The sequence below is a fragment of the Oncorhynchus nerka genome, unplaced genomic scaffold, assembly GCF_034236695.1.
Source record: "Oncorhynchus nerka isolate Pitt River unplaced genomic scaffold, Oner_Uvic_2.0 unplaced_scaffold_850, whole genome shotgun sequence".
In the NCBI taxonomy this organism is placed as follows: domain Eukaryota; kingdom Metazoa; phylum Chordata; class Actinopteri; order Salmoniformes; family Salmonidae; genus Oncorhynchus; species Oncorhynchus nerka.
This window is the reverse complement of record NW_027040426.1, coordinates 128,854-152,932: the sequence shown is the minus strand read 5'-3', so window position 1 is coordinate 152,932 and position 24,079 is coordinate 128,854. Positions and strand designations below refer to the sequence as shown.

General features: G+C 42.9%; 1 protein-coding gene across 1 annotated transcript in view; it reads right to left on the bottom strand.

Moving 5' to 3' along the window:
- Positions 1–24,079, bottom strand: part of LOC135571004 (intermembrane lipid transfer protein VPS13C-like) — a 152,930-nt gene that overhangs the window by 110,156 nt on the left and 18,695 nt on the right. The window contains exons 4-5 of the mRNA XM_065016820.1: positions 19,376–19,471; positions 6,089–6,190 (exon numbers count right to left, since the gene is read on the bottom strand). Of these exons, the coding sequence (XP_064872892.1) occupies positions 6,089–6,190; positions 19,376–19,471 (198 nt within the window). The remainder of the gene's footprint in view (positions 1–6,088; positions 6,191–19,375; positions 19,472–24,079) is intronic.

Here is a 24,079-nt window from a genome sequence, read left to right as displayed (position 1 = left end):
AGACAAAGAGAACAACAGTGACAACCAGACATCAGAGCATGCAGAATGGGTTGAAGACAAAGAGAACAACCAGACATCAGAGCATGCAGAATGGGTTGAAGACAAAGCTAACAACCAGACATCAGAGCATGCAGAATGGGTTGAAGACAAAGAGAACAACAGTGACAACCAGACATCAGAGCATGCAGAATGGGTTGAAGACAAAGAAAACAACAGTGACAACCAGACATCAGAGCATGCAGAATGGGTTGAAGACAAAGATAAGTGACAACCAGACATCAGAGCATGCAGAATGGGTTGAAGACAAAGAGAACAACAGTGACAACCAGACATCAGAGCATGCAGAATGGGTTGAAGACAAAGATAAGTGACAACCAGACATCAGAGCATGCAGAATGGGTTGAAGACAAAGAGAACAACAGTGACAACCAGACATCAGAGCATGCAGAATGGGTTGAAGACAAAGAGAACAACCAGACATCAGAGCATGCAGAATGGGTTGAAGACAAAGCTAACAACCAGACATCAGAGCATGCAGAATGGGTTGAAGACAAAGAGAACAACAGTGACAACCAGACATCAGAGCATGCAGAATGGGTTGAAGACAAAGAAAACAACAGTGACAACCAGACATCAGAGCATGCAGAATGGGTTGAAGACAAAGATAAGTGACAACCAGACATCAGAGCATGCAGAATGGGTTGAAGACAAAGAGAACAACAGTGACAACCAGACATCAGAGCATGCAGAATGGGTTGAAGACAAAGATAAGTGACAACCAGACATCAGAGCATGCAGAATGGGTTGAAGACAAAGAGAACAACAGTGACAACCAGACATCAGAGCATGCAGAATGGGTTGAAGACAAAGAGAACAACCAGACATCAGAGCAGGTTGCCTGGCTGGTCCACTACAGATCAGAACCTAATGCCTGGCTGGTCCACTACAGTATAGAACAGAACCTAATGTCTAGCTGGTCCACTACTGAACAGAACCTAATGCCTGGCTGGTCCACTACAGAACAGAACCTAATGCCTGACTGGTCCACTACAGAACAGAACAGAACCTAATGACTGGCTGGTCCACTACAGAACAGAACCTAATGCCTGACTGGTCCACTACAGAACAGAACCTAATGCCTGACTGGTCCACTACAGAACAGAACCTAATGCCTGGCTGGTCCACTACAGAACAGAACCTAATGCCTGGCTGGTCCACTACAGAACAGAACCTAATGCCTGGCTGGTCCACTACAGAACAGAACCTAATGCCTGACTGGTCCACTACAGAACAGAACCTAATGCATGACTGGTCCACTACAGAACAGAACCTAATGCCTGGCTGGTCCACTACAGAACAGAACCTAATGCCTGGCTGGTCCACTACATTATAGAACAGAACCTAATGCCTGGCTGGTCCACTACAGAACAGAACCTAATGCCTGGCTGGTCCACTACAGAACAGAACCTAATGCCTGGCTGGTCCACCACAGAACAGAACCTAATGCCTGGCTGGTCCACTACATTATAGAACAGAACCTAATGCCTGGCTGGTCCACTACAGAACAGAACCTAATGCCTGGCTGGTCCACTACATTATAGAACAGAACCTAATGCCTGACTGGTCCACTACAGAACATAACCTAATGCCTGACTGGTCCACTACAGAACAGAACCTAATGCCTGGCTGGTCCACTACAGAACAGAACCTAATGCCTGACTGGTCCACTACATTATAGAACATAACCTAATGCCTGACTGGTCCACTACAGAACAGAACCTAATGCCTGACTGGTCCACTACAGTATAGAACCTAATGCCTGGCTGGTCCACTACAGAACAGAACCTAATGCCTGACTGGTCCACTACAGAACAGAACCTAATGCCTGGCTGGTCCACTACATTATAGAACAGAACCTAATGCCTGACTGGTCCACTACAGAACAGAACCTAATGCCTGACTGGTCCACTACAGAACAGAACCTAATGCCTGACTGGTCCACTACATTATAGAACAGAACCTAATGCCTGACTGGTCCACTACAGAACAGAACCTAATGCCTGACTGGTCCACTACAGAACAGAACCTAATGCCTGGCTGGTCCACTACAGAACAGAACCGAATGCCTGACTGGTCCACTACATTATAGAACAGAACCTAATGCCTGACTGGTCCACTACAGAACAGAACCTAATGTCTAGCTGGTCCACTACTGAACAGAACCTAATGCCTGGCTGGTCCACTAAAGAACATAACCTAATGCCTGACTGGTCCACTACAGAACAGAACCTAATGCCTGGCTGGTCCACTACAGAACAGAACCTAATGTCTGGCTGGTCCACTACAGAACAGAACCTAATAATGCCTGGCTGGTCCACTACAGAACAGAACCTAATGCCTGACTGGTCCACTACAGAACAGAACCTAATGTCTGGCTGGTCCACTACAGAACAGAACCTAATGTCTGGCTGGTCCACTACAGAACAGAACCTAATGTCTGGCTGGTCCACTACAGAACAGAACCTAATGCCTGACTGGTCCACTACAGAACAGAACCTAATGCCTGACTGGTCCACTACAGAACAGAACCTAATGCCTGGCTGGTCCACTACAGAACAGAACCTAATGCCTGGCTGGTCCACTACATTATAGAACAGAACCTAATGCCTGGCTGGTCCACTACAGAACAGAACCTAATGCCTGGCTGGTCCACTACATTATAGAACAGAACCTAATGCCTGGCTGGTCCACTACAGAACAGAACCTAATGCCTGGCTGGTCCACTACAGAACAGAACCTAATGCCTGACTGGACCACTACATATCAGAACCTAATGCCTGGCTGGTCCACTACATTACAGAACAGAACCTAATGCCTGGCTGGTCCACTACAGAACAGAACCTAATGCCTGGCTGGTCCACTACAGAACAGAACCTAATGCCTGACTGGTCCACTACAGAACAGAACCTAATGCCTGGCTGGTCCACTACAGAACATAACCTAATGCCTGACTGGTCCACTACAGTACTGAACAGAACCTAATGCCTGGCTGGTCCACCACAGAACAGAACCTAATGCCTGGCTGGTCCACTACAGAACAGAACCTAATGCCTGACTGGTCCACTACAGTACTGAACAGAACCTAATGCCTGACTGGTCCACTACAGAACAGAACCTAATGCCTGGCTGGTCCACTACAGAACAGAACCTAATGCCTGACTGGTCCACTACAGATCAGAACCTAATGCCTCGCTGGTCCACTACAGAACAGAACAGAACCTAATGCCCGACTGGTCCACTACAGAACAGAACCTAATGCCTGACTGGTCCACTACATTATAGAACAGAACCTAATGCCCGACTGGTCCACTACAGAACAGAACCTAATGCCTGGCTGGTCCACTACAGTACTGAACAGAACCTAATGCCTGACTGGTCCACTACAGAACAGAACCTAATGCCTGACTGGTCCACTACTGAACAGAACCTAATGCCTGGCTGGTCCACTACAGAACAGAACCTAATGCCTGGCTGGTCCACTACAGAACAGAACCTAATGCCTGGCTGGTCCACTACAGAACAGAACCTAATGCCTGGCTGGTCCACTACAGAACAGAACCTAATGTCTGGCTGGTCCACTACACTACAGAACAGAACCTAATGTCTGGCTGGTCCACTACTGAACAGAACCTAATGCCTGGCTGGTCCACTACATTATAGAACAGAACCTAATGCCTGGCTGGTCCACTACAGAACAGAACCTAATGCCTGGCTGGTCCACTACAGAACAGAACCTAATGCCTGACTGGTCCACTACAGAACAGAACCTAATGCCTGGCTGGTCCACTACAGAACAGAACCTAATGCCTGGCTGGTCCACTACAGAACAGAACCTAATGCCTGGCTGGTCCACTACAGAACAGAACCTAATGCCTGACTGGACCACTACAGAACAGAACCTAATGCCTGGCTGGTCCACTACATTATAGAACAGAACCTAATGCCTGGCTGGTCCACTACAGTACTGAACAGAACCTAATGTCTAGCTGGTCCACTTCAGAACAGAACCTAATGTCTATCTGGTCCACTACACTACAGAACAGAACCTAATGCCTGGCTGGTCCACTACAGAACAGAACCTACCATGCTGAGGCTCCTTATACACAACACTTTCCAGATTAAACAGCAGCTCTCCCGTCTGAGAGTCTACGTGTCCCGTGAGGTGAGCAGCACAAGGTAGAGAGAGAGAGCAGTGGTCAGATTAAATACACCATCAGCAGCACAAGGTAGAGAGAGAGAGCAGTGGTCAGATTAAATACACCATCAGCAGCACAAGGTAGAGAGAGAGAGCAGTGGTCAGATTAAATACACCATCAGCAGCACAAGGTAGAGAGAGAGAGCAGTGGTCAGATTAAATACACCATCAGCAGCACAAGGTAGAGAGAGAGAGCAGTGGTCAGATTAAATACACCATCAGCAGCACAAGGTAGAGAGAGAGAGCAGTGGTCAGATTAAATACACCATCAGCAGCACAAGGTAGAGAGAGAGAGCAGTGGTCAGATTAAATACACCATCAGCAGCACAAGGTAGAGAGAGAGAGCAGTGGTCAGATTAAATACACCATCAGCAGCACAAGGTAGAGAGAGAGAGCAGTGGTCAGATTAAATACACCATCAGCAGCACAAGGTAGAGAGAGAGAGCAGTGGTCAGATTAAATACACCATCAGCAGCACAAGGTAGAGAGAGAGAGCAGTGGTCAGATTAAATACACCATCAGCAGCACAAGGTAGAGAGAGAGAGCAGTGGTCAGACTAAATACACCATCAGCAGCACAAGGTAGAGAGAGAGAGCAGTGGTCAGACTAAATACACCATCAGCAGCACAAGGTAGAGAGAGAGAGCAGTGGTCAGACTAAATCAGACTGTCACACTGTGATGTCAGTCCACTAGTTTAACTCCTCACCTCTGTGATGTCAGTCCACTAGTTTAACTCCTGTCTCCTCACCTCTGTGATGTCAGTCTACTAGTTTAACTCCTGTCTCCTCACCTCTGTGATGTCAGTCCACTAGTTTAACTCCTGTCTCCTCACCCCTGTGATGTCAATCCACTAGTTTAACTCCTATCTCCTCACCTCTGTGATGTCAGTCCACTAGTTTAACTCCTGTCTCCTCACCCCTGTGATGTCAGTCCACTAGTTTAACTCCTCACCCCTGTGATGTCAGTCCACTAGTTTAACTCCTGTCTCCTCACCTCTGTGATGTCAGTCCACTAGTTTAACTCCTCACCTCTGTGATGTCAGTCTACTAGTTTAACTCCTCACCTCTGTGATGTCAGTCCACTAGTTTAACTCCCGTCTCCTCACCTCTCTGATGTCAGTCCACTAGTTTAACTCCTCACCTCTGTGATGTCAGTCCACTAGTTTAACTCCTCACCCCTGTGATGTCAGTCCACTAGTTTAACTCCCGTCTCCTCACCTCTCTGATGTCAGTCCACTAGTTTAACTCCTTACCTCTGTGATGTCAGTCCACTAGTTTAACTCCTCACCCCTGTGATGTCAGTCCACTAGTTTAACTCCCGTCTCCTCACCTCTCTGATGTCAGTCCACTAGTTTAACTCCTCACCTCTGTGGTGTCAGTCCACTAGTTTAACTCCCGTCTCCTCAACTCTCTGATGTCAGTCCACTAGTTTAACTCCTCACCTCGGTGATGTCAGTCCACTAGTTTAACTCCTCACCTCGGTGATGTCAGTCCACTAGTTTAACTCCTCACCTCGGTGATGTCAGTCTACTAGTTTAACTCCAGTCTCCTCACCTCTGTGGTGTCAGTCTACTAGTTTAACTCCAGTCTCCTCACCTCTGTGGTGTCAGTCCACTAGTTTAACTCCTCACCCCTGTGATGTCAGTCCACTAGTTTAACTCCCGACTCCTCACCTCTGCGAGCAGCTGTCAGTCCACTAGTTTAACTCCTCACCTGTGATGTCAGTCCACTAGTTTAACTCCCGACTCCTCACCTCTGCGAGCAGCCGTCAGTACACTAGTTTAACTCCTCACCTGTGATGTCAGTCCACTAGTTTAACTCCCGACTCCTCACCTCTGCGAGCAGCCATCAGTAGCGCCTCCTCAATGCGCTGCAGCTCCTTCTGCTTGGCCTCCTGCTGGTAACGCTCCTCCTTCGCGGCGTCATACTTTATCGCTTTGAAACAACACACCACATAGTTAATAAACACAACGGGTGTTGGCATTACAATACAAAACACACCACATAGTTAATAAACACAACGGGTGTTGGAATTACAATATTCAGAACAAGAAAACATGGTTTCATAGTGGATACACATAGAACAAGACAACATGGTTTCATAGTGGATACATATAGAACAAGACAACATGGTTTCATAGTGGATACATATAGAACAAGACAACATGGTTTCATAGTGGATACACATAGTTCTGTTGATTTTCATACACTTTCTTTCATTGTCAAGAAACCAAAGGCACAATCCCAGTCATATTACCAACCCATGATAGTTGTTGATAATCCCAGTCATATTAACAACCCATGATAGTTGTTGATAACCCCAGTCATATTAACAACCCATGATAGTTGTTGATAATCCCAGTCATATTAACAACCCATGATAGTTGTTGATAATCCCAGTCATATTAACAACCCATGATAGTTGTTGCTAATCCCAGTCATATTAACAACCCATGATAGTTGTTGCTAATCCCAGTCATATTAACAACCCATGATAGTTGTTGCTAATTCCAGTCATATTAACAACCCATGATAGTTGTTGATAATCCCAGTCATATTAACAACCCATGATAGTTGTTGATAATCCCAGTCATGATCCCAGCATTTTAAACCAAAACATTCTGATTTGTTCCCATCAGCCGTATTAATTGACCCAGTGTTTAACCTCCACTACACTACTTTGAAATGCATTGTGGGGATTAAGTGCTGAGTCGGTATGCTAATCACAACATTAATATATGTTTGCTTACTGCTTGACCATCTATAGGCCAACGCCACCAATTACTCAGTAAAGGAACCCCCCCACAAGGAGAATAGCATTATGAATAGTAGGAATATAGAAACAGTCCCTCTCTCTCCTAGTGTTATGAATATAGAAACAGTCCCTCTCTCTCCTAGTGTTATGAATATAGAAACAGTCCCTCTCTCCTAGTGTTATGAATATAGAAACAGTCCCTCTCTCTCCTAGTGTTATGAATATAGAAACAGTCCCTCTCTCCTAGTGTTATGAATATAGAAACAGTCCCTCTCTCTCCTAGTGTTATGAATATAGAAACAGTCCCTCTCTCTCCTAGTGTTATGAATATAGAAACAGTCCCTCTCCTAGTCTTATGAATATAGAAACAGTCCCTCTCTCCTAGTGTTATGAATATAGAAACAGTCCCTCTCTCCTAGTGTTATGAATATAGAAACAGTCCCTCTCTCCTAGTGTTATGAATATAGAAACAGTCCCTCTCTCCTAGTGTTATGAATATAGAAACAGTCCCTCCCTCTCCTAGTGTTATGAATATAGAAACAGTCCCTCTCTCCTAGTGTTATGAATATAGAAACAGTCCCTCCCTCTCCTAGTGTTATGAATATAGAAACAGTCCCTCTCTCCTAGTGTTATGAATATAGAAACAGTCCCTCTCCTAGTGTTATGAATATAGAAACAGTCCCTCTCTCTCCTAGTGTTATGACTATAGAAACAGTCCCTCTCTCTCCTAGTGTTATGAATATAGAAACAGTCCCTCCCTCTCCTAGTGTTATGAATATAGAAACAGTCCCTCTCTCTCCTAGTGTTATGAATATAGAAACAGTCCCTCCCTCCCTCCCTCTCTCCTAGTGTTATGACTATAGAAACAGTCCCTCTCTCTCCTAGTGTTATGAATATAGAAACAGTCCCTCTCTCCTAGTGTTATGAATATAGAAACAGTCCCTCTCCTAGTGTTATGAATATAGAAACAGTCCCTCTCTCTCCTAGTGTTATGACTATAGAAACAGTCCCTCTCTCTCCTAGTGTTATGAATATAGAAACAGTCCCTCTCTCTCCTAGTGTTATGAATATAGAAACAGTCCCTCTCTCTCCTAGTGTTATGAATATAGAAACAGTCCCTCTCTCTCCTAGTGTTATGAATATAGAAACAGTCCCTCTCTCCTAGTGTTATGACTATAGAAACAGTCCCTCTCTCTCCTAGTGTTATGAATATAGAAACAGTCCCTCTCTCTCCTAGTGTTATGAATATAGAAACAGTCCCTCTCTCCTAGTGTTATGAATATAGAAACAGTCCCTCCCTCCCTCCCTCTCTCCTAGTGTTATGAATATAGAAACAGTCCCTCTCTCCTAGTGTTATGAATATAGAAACAGTCCCTCTCTCCTAGTGTTATGAATATAGAAACAGTCCCTCCCTCCCTCTCTCCTAGTGTTATGAATATAGAAACAGTCCCTCCCTCCCTCCCTCTCTCCTAGTGTTATGACTATAGAAACAGTCCCTCCCTCTCCTAGTGTTATGAATATAGAAACAGTCCCTCTCTCCTAGTGTTATGAATATAGAAACAGTCCCTCTCTCTCCTAGTGTTATGAATATAGAAACAGTCCCTCTCTCTCCTAGTGTTATGAATATAGAAACAGTCCCTCCCTCTCCTAGTGTTATGAATATATAAACAGTCCCTCTCTCCTAGTGTTATGAATATAGAAACAGTCCCTCCCTCTCTCCTAGTGTTATGAATATAGAAACAGTCCCTCCCTCTCTCCTAGTGTTATGAATATAGAAACAGTCCCTCTCTCTCCTAGTGTTATGAATATAGAAACAGTCCCTCTCTCCTAGTGTTATGAATATAGAAACAGTCCCTCTCTCCTAGTGTTATGAATATAGAAACAGTCCCTCTCTCCTAGTGTTATGAATATAGAAACAGTCCCTCTCTCCTAGTGTTATGAATATAGAAACAGTCCCTCTCTCTCCTAGTGTTATGAATATAGAAACAGTCCCTCTCTCTCTAGTGTTATGAATATAGAAACAGTCCCTCTCTCCTAGTGTTATGAATATAGAAACAGTCCCTCTCTCCTAGTGTTATGAATATAGAAACAGTCCCTCTCTCCGAAACAGTCCTCTCTCCTAGTTATGAATATAGAAACAGTCCCTCTCTCTCCTAGTGTTATGAATATAGAAACAGTCCCTCTCTCCTAGTGTTATGAATATAGAAACAGTCCCTCTCTCTCCTAGTGTTATGAATATAGAAACAGTCCCTCTCTCCTAGTGTTATGAATATAGAAACAGTCCCTCTCTCCTAGTGTTATGAATATAGAAACAGTCCCTCCCTCTCCTAGTGTTATGAATATAGAAACAGTCCCTCTCTCCTAGTGTTATGAATATAGAAACAGTCCCTCTCTCCTAGTGTTATGAATATAGAAACAGTCCCTCTCTCCTAGTGTTATGAATATAGAAACAGTCCCTCTCTCCTAGTGTTATGAATATAGAAACAGTCCCTCTCTCTCTAGTGTTATGAATATAGAAACAGTCCCTCTCTCCTCCTAGTGTTATGAATATAGAAACAGTCCCTCTCTCCTAGTGTTATGAATATAGAAACAGTCCCTCTCTCTCTAGTGTTATGAATATAGAAACAGTCCCTCTCTCTCTAGTGTTATGAATATAGAAACAGTCCCTCTCTCAGTCCTCTCTGTTATGAATATAGAAACAGTCCTCTCTCCTAGTGTTATGAATATAGAAACAGTCCCTCTCTCTAGTGTTATGAATATAGAAACAGTCCCTCTCTCCTAGTGTTATGAATATAGAAACAGTCCCTCTCTCTCCTAGTGTTATGAATATAGAAACAGTCCCTCTCTCTCCTAGTGTTATGAATATAGAAACAGTCCCTCTCTCTCCTAGTGTTATGAATATAGAAACAGTCCCTCTCTCCTAGTGTTATGAATATAGAAACAGTCCCTCTCTCTCCTAGTGTTATGAATATAGAAACAGTCCCTCTCTCCTAGTGTTATGAATATAGAAACAGTCCCTCTCTCTCCTAGTGTTATGAATATAGAAACAGTCCCTCTCTCTCCTAGTGTTATGAATATAGAAACAGTCCCTCTCTCCTAGTGTTATGAATATAGAAACAGTCCCTCTCTCTCCTAGTGTTATGAATATAGAAACAGTCCCTCTCTCTCCTAGTGTTATGAATATAGAAACAGTCCCTCTCTCCTAGTGTTATGAATATAGAAACAGTCCCTCCCTCTCTCTAGTGTTATGAATATAGAAACAGTCCCTCTCTCCTCTAGTGTTATGAATATAGAAACAGTCCCTCTCTCTCCTAGTGTTATGAATATAGAAACAGTCCCTCTCTCCTCTAGTGTTATGAATATAGAAACAGTCCCTCCCTCCCTCCTCTCTCTAGTGTTATGAATATAGAAACAGTCCTCCCTCTCCTAGTGTTATGAATATAGAAACAGTCCCTCTCTCCCTAGTGTTATGAATATAGAAACAGTCCCTCTCTCTCCTAGTGTTATGAATATAGAAACAGTCCCTCTCTCTCCTAGTGTTATGAATATAGAAACAGTCCCTCCCTCTCTCCTAGTGTTATGAATATAGAAACAGTCCCTCTCTCCTAGTGTTATGAATATAGAAACAGTCCCTCTCTCCTAGTGTTATGAATATAGAAACAGTCCCTCCCTCTTTCTAGTGTTATGAATATAGAAACAGTCCCTCTCTCTCTAGTGTTATGAATATAGAAACAGTCCCTCTCTCCTAGTGTTATGAATATAGAAACAGTCCCTCTCTCTCCTAGTGTTATGAATATAGAAACAGTCCCTCTCTCTCCTAGTGTTATGAATATAGAAACAGTCCCTCTCTCCTAGTGTTATGAATATAGAAACAGTCCCTCTCTCTCCTAGTGTTATGAATATAGAAACAGTCCCTCTCTCTCCTAGTGTTATGAATATAGAAACAGTCCCTCTCTCCTAGTGTTATGAATATAGAAACAGTCCCTCTCTCCTAGTGTTATGAATATAGAAACAGTCCCTCTCTCTCCTAGTGTTATGAATATAGAAACAGTCCCTCTCCTAGTGTTATGAATATAGAAACAGTCCCTCTCTCTCCTAGTGTTATGAATATAGAAACAGTCCCTCTCTCTCCTAGTGTTATGAATATAGAAACAGTCCCTCTCTCCTAGTGTTATGAATATAGAAACAGTCCCTCTCTCTCCTAGTGTTATGAATATAGAAACAGTCCCTCTCTCCTAGTGTTATGAATATAGAAACAGTCCCTCTCTCCTAGTGTTATGAATATAGAAACAGTCCCTCTCTCCTAGTGTTATGAATATAGAAACAGTCCCTCTCTCTCCTAGTGTTATGAATAATAGAAACAGTCCCCTCCTCAGTCCTCTCCTAGTGTTATGAATATAGAAACAGTCCCCCTCTCCTAGTGTTATGAATATAGAAACAGTCCCTCTCCTAGTGTTATGAATATAGAAACAGTCCCTCTCCTAGTGTTATGAATATAGAAACAGTCCCTCTCTCCTAGTGTTATGAATATAGAAACAGTCCCTCTCTCTCCTAGTGTTATGAATATAGAAACAGTCCCTCTCTCTCCTAGTGTTATGAATATAGAAACAGTCCCTCCCTCTCTCCTAGTGTTATGACTATAGAAACAGTCCCCCTCTCCTAGTGTTATGAATATAGAAACAGTCCCTCTCTCCCCTAGTGTTATGAATATAGAAACAGTCCCTCTCTCTCCTAGTGTTATGAATATAGAAACAGTCCCTCTCTCTCCTAGTGTTATGACTATAGAAACAGTCCCTCTCTCTCCTAGTGTTATGAATACAGAAACAGTCCCCCTCTCCTAGTGTTATGAATATAGAAACAGTCCCCTCTCTCTAGTGTTATGAATATAGAAACAGTCCCTCCTCTCCCTAGTGTTATGAATACAGAAACAGTCCCCCTCTCCTAGTGTTATGAATATAGAAACAGTCCCCCTCTCCTAGTGTTATGAATATAGAAACAGTCCCTCCCTCTCTCCTAGTGTTATGAATATAGAAACAGTCCCTCCCTCTCCTAGTGTTATGAATATAGAAACAGTCCCTCCCTCTCTCCTAGTGTTATGAATATAGAAACAGTCCCTCTCTCCTAGTGTTATGAATATAGAAACAGTCCCTCCCTCTCCTAGTGTTATGAATATAGAAACAGTCCCTCTCTCTCCTAGTGTTATGAATATAGAAACAGTCCCTCCCTCTCCTAGTGTTATGAATATAGAAACAGTCCCTCCCTCTCTCCTAGTGTTATGAATATAGAAACAGTCCCTCTCTCCTAGTGTTATGAATATAGAAACAGTCCCTCTCTCTCTAGTGTTATGAATATAGAAACAGTCCCTCTCTCCTAGTGTTATGAATATAGAAACAGTCCCTCTCTCTCCTAGTGTTATGAATATAGAAACAGTCCAGTCTCTCTCCTAGTGTTATGAATATAGAAACAGTCCCTCTCTCCTAGTGTTATGAATATAGAAACAGTCCCTCTCTCTCCTAGTGTTATGAATATAGAAACAGTCCCTCTCTCCTAGTGTTATGAATATAGAAACAGTCCCTCTCTCCTAGTGTTATGAATATAGAAACAGTCCCTCTCTCTCCTAGTGTTATGACTATAGAAACAGTCCCTCTCTCCCTAGTGTTATGAATATAGAAACAGTCCCTCTCTCTCCTAGTGTTATGAATATAGAAACAGTCCCTCTCTCCTAGTGTTATGAATATAGAAACAGTCCCTCCCTCTCCTAGTGTTATGAATATAGAAACAGTCCCTCTCTCTCCTAGTGTTATGAATATAGAAACAGTCCCTCCCTCTCCTAGTGTTATGAATATAGAAACAGTCCCTCTCTCTCCTAGTGTTATGAATATAGAAACAGTCCCTCTCTCCTAGTGTTATGACTATAGAAACAGTCCCTCTCTCCTAGTGTTATGAATATAGAAACAGTCCCTCTCTCTCCTAGTGTTATGAATATAGAAACAGTCCCTCTCCTAGTGTTATGAATATAGAAACAGTCCCCCTCTCTCCTAGTGTTATGAATATAGAAACAGTCCCTCTCCTAGTGTTATGAATATAGAAACAGTCCCTCCCTCCCTCTCTCCTAGTGTTATGAATATAGAAACAGTCCCTCTCTCTCCTAGTGTTATGACTATAGAAACAGTCCCTCTCTCTCCTAGTGTTATGAATATAGAAACAGTCCCTCCCTCTCCTAGTGTTATGACTATAGAAACAGTCCCTCCCTCTCCTAGTGTTATGAATATAGAAACAGTCCCTCTCTCCTAGTGTTATGACTATAGAAACAGTCCCTCTCTCTCCTAGTGTTATGAATATAGAAACAGTCCCTCTCTCTCCTAGTGTTATGAATATAGAAACAGTCCCTCTCTCTCCTAGTGTTATGAATATAGAAACAGTCCCTCCCTCTCCTAGTGTTATGAATATAGAAACAGTCCCTCTCTCCTAGTGTTATGACTATAGAAACAGTCCCTCTCTCCTAGTGTTATGAATATAGAAACAGTCCCTCCCTCTCTCCTAGTGTTATGAATATAGAAACAGTCCCTCTCTCTCCTAGTGTTATGAATATAGAAACAGTCCCTCCCTCTCCTAGTGTTATGAATATAGAAACAGTCCCTCCCTCTCTCCTAGTGTTATGAATATAGAAACAGTCCCTCCCTCTCCTAGTGTTATGAATATAGAAACAGTCCCTCTCTCCTAGTGTTATGAATATAGAAACAGTCCCTCTCTCTCCTAGTGTTATGAATATAGAAACAGTCCCTCTCTCCTAGTGTTATGAATATAGAAACAGTCCCTCTCTCTCCTAGTGTTATGAATATAGAAACAGTCCCTCTCTCTCCTAGTGTTATGAATATAGAAACAGTCCCTCTCTCTCCTAGTGTTATGAATATAGAAACAGTCCCTCTCTCCTAGTGTTATGAATATAGAAACAGTCCCTCTCTCCTAGTGTTATGAATATAGAAACAGTCCCTCTCTCCTAGTGTTATGAATATAGAAACAGTCCCTCTCTCTCCTAGTGTTATGAATATAGAAACAGTCCCTCTCTCCTAGTGTTATGAATATAGAAACAGTCCCTCTCTCTCCTAGTGTTATGAATATAGAAACAGTCCCTCTCTCTCCTAGTGTTATGAATATAGAAACAGTCCCTCTCTCTCCTAGTGTTATGAATATAGAAACAGTCCCTCCCTCTCTCCTAGTGTTATGAATATAGAAACAGTCCCTCCCTCTCCTAGTGTTATGAATATAGAAACAGTCCCAGTCTCTCTCCTAGTGTTATGAATATAGAAACAGTCCCTCTCTCCTCCTAGTGTTATGAATATAGAAACAGTCCCTCTCCTAGTGTTATGAATATAGAAACAGTCCCCTCTCTCCTAGTGTTATGAATATAGAAACAGTCCCTCTCCTAGTGTTATGAATATAGAAACAGTCCCCCTCTCCCTCTCCTAGTGTTATGAATATAGAAACAGTCCCTCTCTCTCCTAGTGTTATGAATATAGAAACAGTCCCTCCCTCTCCTAGTGTTATGAATATAGAAACAGTCCCTCCCTCTCCTAGTGTTATGAATATAGAAACAGTCCCTCTCTCTCCTAGTGTTATGAATATAGAAACAGTCCCTCTCTCTCCTAGTGTTATGACTATAGAAACAGTCCCTCTCTCTCCTAGTGTTATGAATATAGAAACAGTCCCTCTCTCCTAGTGTTATGAATATAGAAACAGTCCCTCTCTCTCCTAGTGTTATGAATATAGAAACAGTCCCTCTCTCTCCTAGTGTTATGAATATAGAAACAGTCCCTCTCTCCTAGTGTTATGAATATAGAAACAGTCCCTCCCTCTCCTAGTGTTATGAATATAGAAACAGTCCCTCTCTCTCCTAGTGTTATGAATATAGAAACAGTCCCTCTCTCCTAGTGTTATGAATATAGAAACAGTCCCTCCCTCTCTCCTAGTGTTATGAATATAGAAACAGTCCCTCCCTCTCTCCTAGTGTTATGAATATAGAAACAGTCCCTCCCTCTAGTGTTATGAATATAGAAACAGTCCCTCTCTCCTAGTGTTATGAATATAGAAACAGTCCCTCTCTCTCCTAGTGTTATGAATATAGAAACAGTCCCTCTCTCAGTCCTAGTGTTATGAATATAGAAACAGTCCCTCTCTCTCCTAGTGTTATGAATATAGAAACAGTCCCTCTCTCCTAGTGTTATGAATATAGAAACAGTCCCTCTCTCTCCTAGTGTTATGAATATAGAAACAGTCCCTCTCTCCTAGTGTTATGAATATAGAAACAGTCCCTCTCTCCTAGTGTTATGAATATAGAAACAGTCCCTCTCTCTCCTAGTGTTATGAATATAGAAACAGTCCCTCTCTCCTAGTGTTATGAATATAGAAACAGTCCCTCCCTCTCCTAGTGTTATGTAGGAGCCCGACTGCCTTCAGGACCGTGTTCGTGTCCATGGATAACTCAAGGTCTTTGTGTCCAGTGGTTGCCTAGCAGCAAAGGTGTTTTTCTCTAGATGTGTCAGCCAAACAGATTAATAATCACATCTAAAACACACAGTACGGGATGAAGGGCTGGGCAACACATCGTCTTATTAAAGAATCTAAAACACACAGTACATCGTCTTATTAAAGAATCTAAAACACACAGTACATGGTCTTATTAAAGAATCTAAAACACACAGTACAGGATGAAGGGCTGGGCAACACATCGTCTTATTAAAGAATCTAAAACACACAGTACATGGTCTTATTAAAGAATCTAAAACACAGTACATCGTCTTATTAAAGAATCTAAAACACACAGTACATGGTCTTATTAAAGAATCTAAAACACACAGTACATTGTCTTATTAAAGAATCTAAAACACACAGTACATCGTCTTATTAAAGAATCTAAAACACACAGTACATCGTCTTATTAAAGAATCTAAAACACACAGTACATCGTCTTATGAAAGAATCTAAAACACACAGTACAGGATGAAGGGCTGGGCAACACATCGTCTTATTAAAGAATCTAAAACACACAGTACATCGTCTTATGAAAGAATCTAAAACACACAGTACATCGTCTTATTAAAGAATCTAAAACACACAGTACATCGTCTTATTAAAGAATCTAAAACACACAGTACATCGTCTTATTAAAGAATCTAAAACACACAGTACATGGTCTTATTAAAGAATCTAAAACACACAGTACATCGTCTTATTAAAGAATCTAAAACACACAGTACAGGATGAAGGGCTGGGCAAGACATGGTCTTATTAAAGAATCTAAAACACACAGTACATCGTCTTATTAAAGAATCTAAAACACACAGTACATCGTCTTATTAAAGAATCTAAAACACACAGTACAGGATGAAGGGCTGGGCAAGACATGGTCTTATTAAAGAATCTAAAACACACAGTACAGGATGAAGGGCTGGGCAACACATCGTCTTATTAAAGAATCTAAAACACACAGTACATTGTCTTATTAAAGAATCTAAAACACACAGTACATGGTCTTATTAAAGAATCTAAAACACACAGTACATGGTCTTATTAAAGAATCTAAAACACACAGTACATCGTCTTATTAAAGAATCTAAAACACACAGTACATCGTCTTATTAAAGAATCTAAAACACACAGTACGTCGTCTTATTAAAGAATCTAAAACACACAGTACATCGTCTTATTAAAGAATCTAAAACACACAGTACATCGTCTTATTAAAGAATCTAAAACACACAGTACATCGTCTTATTAAAGAATCTAAAACACACAGTACAGGATGAAGGGCTGGGCAAGACATGGTCTTATTAAAGAATCTAAAACACACAGTACATGGTCTTATTAAAGAATCTAAAACACACAGCAATACATCGTCTTATTAAAGAATCTAAAACACACAGTACAGGATGAAGGGCTGGGCAACACATCGTCTTATTAAAGAATCTAAAACACACAGTACATGGTCTTATTAAAGAATCTAAAACACACAGCAATACATCGTCTTATTAAAGAATCTAAAACACACAGTACATCGTCTTATTAAAGAATCTAAAACACACAGCAATACATTGTCTTATTAAAGAATCTAAAACACACAGTACATGGTCTTATTAAAGAATCTTATGTAAATGTTTGATTGAATGTGAAATGACACTGGAACCACCATTCAACAAATGAATAACCTTCTTGATTAACGGAAACGTCCAGATTGTTATTTTTCGTGACTCAAAACAAGACACATTGGAAAAACAAACATGAGACATTTTTTAAAACTTGCAGAAAGAAGACTTGTGTTTCAGACAGAAGTCTAGACCCCATAACCAACCAAGGATGTAAAACACCTGTTAGTAGATTGGAGCTGGTGTGTAATGGAGGTATAGACCCCATAACCAACCAAGGATGTAAAACACCTGTTAGTAGATTGGAGCTGGTGTGTAATGGAGGTATAGACCCCATAACCAACCAAGGATGTAAAACACCTGTTAGTAGATTGGAGCTGGTGTTTTAATGGAGGTATAGACCCCATAACCAACCAAGGATGTAAAACACCTGTTAGTAGATGGGAGCTGGTGTGTAATGGAGGTATAGACCCCATAACCAACCAAGGATGTAAAACACCTGTTAGTAGATTGGAGCTGGTGTTTTAATGGAGGTATAGACCCCATAACCAACCAAGGATGTAAAACACTATCTGTCTGTTAGTAGATTGGAGCTGGTGTGTAATGGAGGTATAGACCCCATAACCAACCAAGGATGTAAAACACTATCTGTCTGTTAGTATATTAGAGCTGGTTTTTAATGGAAGTATAGACCCCATAACCAACCAAGGATATAGAACACCATCTGTCTGTTAGTAGATTGGAGCTGGTGTGTAATGGAGGTATAGACCCCATAACCAACCAAAGATGTAAAACACCTGTTAGTAGATTGGAGCTGGTGTGTAATGGAGGTATAGACCCCATAACCAACCAAAGATGTAAAACACCTGTTAGTAGATTGGAGCTGGTGTGTAATGGAGGTATAGACCCCATAACCAACCAAGGATGTAAAACACCTGTTAGTAGATGGGAGCTGGTGTTTTAATGGAGGTATAGACCCCATAACCAACCAAGGATGTAAAACACCTGTTAGTAGATTGGAGCTGGTGTTTTAATGGAGGTATAGACCCCATAACCAACCAAGGATGTAAAACACATGTTAGTAGATTGGAGCTGGTGTGTAATGGAGGTATAGACCCCATAACCAACCAAGTATGTAAAACACCTGTTAGTAGATGGGAGCTGGTGTGTAATGGAGGTATAGACCCCATAACCAACCAAGGATGTAAAACACCTGTTAGTAGATTGGAGCTGGTGTTTAATGTAAGTCCACAAATCAGAGGGACAGGATAATGACTTAAAGCGGATATACAGGTACCGTATAACTGTCATTGTGTCAGTATCTGACTTAACTATTCATGTGTTCTCAAGACAAAACCTTGCCATCGAAAAACAGGTCCCCCAACAACAACAAAAACAGTCTGGAGAAGCTCAGAAGATTCCAGAATAAAACCCACAATTACAAACCATTCTAATACTACACTACTACAGTACCAGTGTGGAATCATCAAGCTGAAACGACTAACGGTATAGTCTAGTTCTGGGTCGTGGAGGCTTTTATTCCAGCCCCTCACTAAGACACCGGATTTAAATAAATCAAATTAAGGTATTTCAGATTCGCTGATTCAGTTGTGTTACTGCAGGGCTGGAACAAAGCCTGCACACCCAGAAGCTCTCTAGGACAGGAGTTGGAGTGACCCAGTGTTAAACGAAGGAGAAAGAGGACATTGGCAGAGTCCAGAGAGAGACTTGATTGGTCTCAGTTCACCACCCTGAACCCAGACTGGAGGATCCTCTTACCATTGTATGGACATGTACGTAACTGAGACACAGCTGAAACACAGATAGCGTCATTGAAATAGATCTTCCTAAGGAGCGTTGATGGCTGGAGGCCACTGTAACTCATTATAGTACAGGACATTATTACAGTGGCATAACAGTCATCGTGACAGTGTTTAGTGGCATAACAGTCTACAGGACAGTATTACAAGTCTTATAATCAAGTGTCACAAATCTCAAAGAGTGTTGTTATGAATCAATTCATGACACTGGCATGTAAGGGCTAGATGTAGGCCAACACTAAATCATTTGGAAACATTTAGAATCATTTGGAATCCTTTAAAATCGTTTGGAATCGTTTGGAATCCTTTAGAATATTTTGGAATCATTTGGAATCGTTTGGAATCCTTTAGAATCATTTAGAGCCATAGAACACAAAGATAGAGGGTATAAACGGTTCCTTACTTGCTCCAGGAACCACCAGCAGATACAGACCATCTAACGTTGCAACTACAGCATCATTGTACAAGTTCTTCCAAGGGATCTTCAATGTCAGTTTTCCTGAAAAACAACAAGGTCCTCAAGTCAATGGGAAGTCAAGAGGATACAATAACATCTGAGTAACAGTCTTACCTCATGGTGTTCTGTATGGTCTAACTACAATAACATCTGAGTAACAGTCTTACCTCATGGTGTTCTGTATGGTCTAACTACAATAACCTTACCTCATGGTGTTCTGTATGTTCTAACTACAATAACCTTACCTCATGGTGTTCTGTATGGTCTAACTACAATAACCTTACCTCATGGTGTTCTGTATGTTCTAACTACAATAACCTTACCTCATGGTGTTCTGTATGTTCTAACTACAATAACCTTACCTCATGGTGTTCTGTATGTTCTAACTACAATAACCTTACCTCATGGTGTTCTGTATGGTCTAACTACAATAACATCTGAGTAACAGTCTTACCTCATGGTGTTCTGTATGGTCTAACTACAATAACCTTACCTCATGGTGTTCTGTATGGTCTAACTACAATAACCTTACCTCATGGTGTTCTGTATGGTCTAACTACAATAACATCTGAGTAACAGTCTTACCTCATGGTGTTCTGTATGGTCTAACTACAACAACATCTGATGACTGAAGTCGAAGTCCATAATGAACATGCTTCCTCTATTCCTCTGGAGAAAACAACAGACCACATCCCTATTGGGAAGGAACTACTGGCTTCTGAAATCAACAGGAGGGGGGGGTCATGTGCCTCGGTTAAGATGCATTGATGTGGACATCCTCACAAGGAACTACTGGCTTCTGAAATCAACAGGAGGGGAGGGGGGGTCATGTGCCTCGGTTAAGATGCATTGATGTGGACATCCTCACAAGGAACAACTGGTACAACATGGGACAAGTGATACAACTCCAGTCTTAAAGAGACAGTGGTCCAATTCCTTACTTTGTTGACCGCAACCAGATCACATGTTGCTGATGTTAATCTAGCTAGTAGGAGATATACACAGACACCACTCTACAGACAGACGCCACTCTACAGACAGGCGCCACTCTACAGACAGGCGCCACTCTAGACGCAGGCGCCACTCTAGACGCAGGCGCCACTCTAGACGCAGGCGCCACTCTAGACGCAGGCGCCACTCTACAGGCAGGCAGGCGCCACTCTACAGGCAGGCAGGCGCCACTCTACAGGCAGGCAGGCGCCACTCTACAGGCAGGCAGGCGCCACTCTACAGGCAGGCAGGCGCCACTCTACAGGCAGGCAGGCGCCACTCTACAGGCAGGCAGGCGCCCCTCTACAGGCAGGCAGGCGCCACTCTACAGGCAGGCAGGCGCCACTCTACAGGCAGGCAGGCGCCACTCTACACGCAGGCGCCACTCTACACGCAGGCGCCACTCTACACGCAGACGCCACTCTACACGCAGACGCCACTCTACACGCAGACGCCACTCTACACGCAGACGCCACTCTACACGCAGACGCCACTCTACACGCAGACGCCACTCTACACGCAGACGCCACTCTACACGCAGACGCCACTCTACACGCAGACGCCACTCTACACGCAGACGCCACTCTACACGCAGACGCCACTCTACACGCAGACGCCACTCTACACGCAGACGCCACTCTACACGCAGACGCCACTCTACACGCAGACGCCACTCTACACGCAGACGCCACTCTACACGCAGACGCCACTCTACACGCAGACGCCACTCTACACACAGACGCCACTCTACACACAGACGCCACTCTACACACAGACGCCACTCTACACACAGACGCCACTCTACACACAGACGCCACTCTACACACAGACGCCACTCTACACACAGACGCCACTCTACACACAGACGCCACTCTACACACAGACGCCACTCTACACACAGACGCCACTCTACACACAGACGCCACTCTACACACAGACGCCACTCTACACACAGTCAACAACCTATCTCCAAAGACTGGAATGTAGAATGTAGTCTTGTTCTCTACAGCGGCTGAGGGAAGAGACTGGTGGTAATGTAGTCTGGTGGTAATGTAGTCTGGTGGTAATGTAGTCTGGTGGTAATGTCTTGTTTTCTACAGAGGCTGTGGGAAGAGACCGGTGGTAATGTAGTCTGGTGGTAATGTAGTCTGGTGGTAATGTAGTCTGGTGGTAATGTAGTCTTGTTTTCTACAGAGGCTGTGGGAAGAGACTGGTGGTAATGTAGTCTGGTGGTAATGTAGTCTGGTGGTAATGTAGTCTGGTGGTAATGTCTTGTTTTCTACAGAGGCTGTGGGAAGAGACTGGTGGAAATGTAGTCTGGTGGTAATGTAGTCTGGTGGTAATGTAGTCTGGTGGTAATGTCTTGTTTTCTACAGAGGCTGTGGGAAGAGACTGGTGGTAATGTAGTCTGGTGGTAATGTAGTCTGGTGGTAATGTAGTCTTGTTTTCTACAGAGGCTGTGGGAAGAGACTGGTGGTAATGTAGTCTGGTGGTAATGTAGTCGTGTTCTCTACAGCTGCTGTGGGAAGAGACTGGTGGTAATGTAGTCTGGTGGTAATGTAGTCTGGTGGTAATGTAGTCTGGTGGTAATGTCTTGTTTTCTACAGAGGCTGTGGGAAGAGACTGGTGGTAATGTAGTCTGGTGGTAATGTAGTCTGGTGGTAATGTAGTCTTGTTTTCTACAGCGGCTGTGGGAAGAGACTGGTGGTAATGTAGTCTGGTGGTAATGTCTTGTTTTCTACAGAGGCTGTGGGAAGAGACTGGTGGTAATGTAGACTGGTGGTAATGTAGTCTGGTGGTAATGTAGTCTGGTGGTAATGTAGTCTTGTTTTCTACAGAGGCTGTGGGAAGAGACTGGTGGTAATGTAGACTGGTGGTAATGTAGTCTGGTGGTAATGTAGTCTGGTGGTAATGTCTTGTTCTCTACAGCGGCTGAGGGAAGAGACTGGTGGTAATGTAGTCTGGTGGTAATGTAGACTGGTGGTAATGTAGACAGGTGGTAATGTAGTCTGGTGGTAATGTAGTCTGGTGGTAATGTCTTGTTCTCTACAGCTGCTGTGGGAAGAGACTGGTGGTAATGTAGTCTGGTGGTAATGTAGACTGGTGGTAATGTAGACTGGTGGTAATGTAGTCTGGTGGTAATGTAGTCTGGTGGTAATGTCTTGTTCTCTACAGCGGCTGTGGGAAGAGACTGGTGGTAATGTAGTCTGGTGGTAATGTCTTGTTCTCTACAGAGGCTGAGGGAAGAGACCGGTGGTAATGTAGTCTGGTGGTAATGTAGTCTGGTGGTAATGTCTTGTTTTCTACAGAGGCTGAGGGAAGAGACTGGTGGTAATGTAGTCTTGTGGTAATGTAGTCTGGTGGTAATGTAGTCTGGTGGTAATGTAGTCTTGTGGTAATGTAGTCTGGTGGTAATGTAGTCTGGTGGTAATGTAGTCTTGTTTTCTACAGCGGCTGAGGGAAGAGACTGGTGCTAATGTAGTCTGGTGGTAATGTAGTCTTGTGGTAATGTAGTCTTGTGGTAATGTAGTCTTGTTTTCTACAGCGGCTGAGGGAAGAGACTGGTGGTAATGTAGTCTGGTGGTAATGTAGTCTGGTGGTAATGTAGTCTTGTACCGTTGGCAGGAAGTCAGTGAACAGAAGTGGCTGTCAACCCACTAGTAACACATGAATGGGTCAAATGCAATTATATCAGTCAAACACTACAGTAACAAAGACAGGGTCCTTCACATGGTTGTTGTACAACCAACTGGCCAAGGGCCTAGCGGAGATACTAACTAACTACTAAACAAGATAACACTGTTTCAGAGTCTTTGAGATATTAACTTAGATACCTCACAGTCATCTACTTCCCAGGTAATTCTAGTAAAGTCAAGCTTAGAGGCCTAGTTAACTAACCAACCATAAAAACAGACATCAGATTGTTGTGAGGGAAGATGAGTGTGATACAGAACATACAAAGGGAGTCTAAAGAGAAACAAACTATATCAGTTTCCTGTAAACTGAAATGGATTAACAGGTAAATGAAAGTAGGTTGATTTACTTTCCTCCGTGTTACATGTCCTCTCTCTGCTCTACAGTCTCTGTCCATGTCCTCTCTCTGCTCTACAGTCTCTGTCCATGTCCTCTCTCTGCTCTACAGTCTGTGTACATGTCCTCTCTCTGCTCTACAGTCTCTGTCCATGTCCTCTCTCTGCTCTACAGTCTCTGTCCATGTCCTCTCTCTGCTCTACAGTCTCTGTCCATGTCCTCTCTCTGCTCTACAGAAGTCGCTCTGGATAAGAGCGTCTGCTAAATGACTTAAATGTAAATGTCTCTGTCCATGTCCTCTCTATGCTCTACAGTCTCTGTCCTCTCTATGCTCTACAGTCTCTGTCCTCTCCTCTGCTCTACAGTCTCTGTCCATGTCCTCTCTCTGCTCTACGGTCTCTGTCCATGTCCTCTCTCTGCTCTACAGTCTGTGTCCATGTCCTCTCTCTGCTCTACAGTCTGTGTCCATGTCCTCTCTCTGCTCTACAGTCTGTGTCCATGTCCTCTCTCTGCTCTACAGTCTGTGTCCATGTCCTCTCTCTGCTCTACAGTCTCTGTCCATGTCCTCTCTGCTCTACAGTCTCTGTCCATGTCCTCTCTATGCTCTACAGTCTCTGTCCTCTCCTCTGC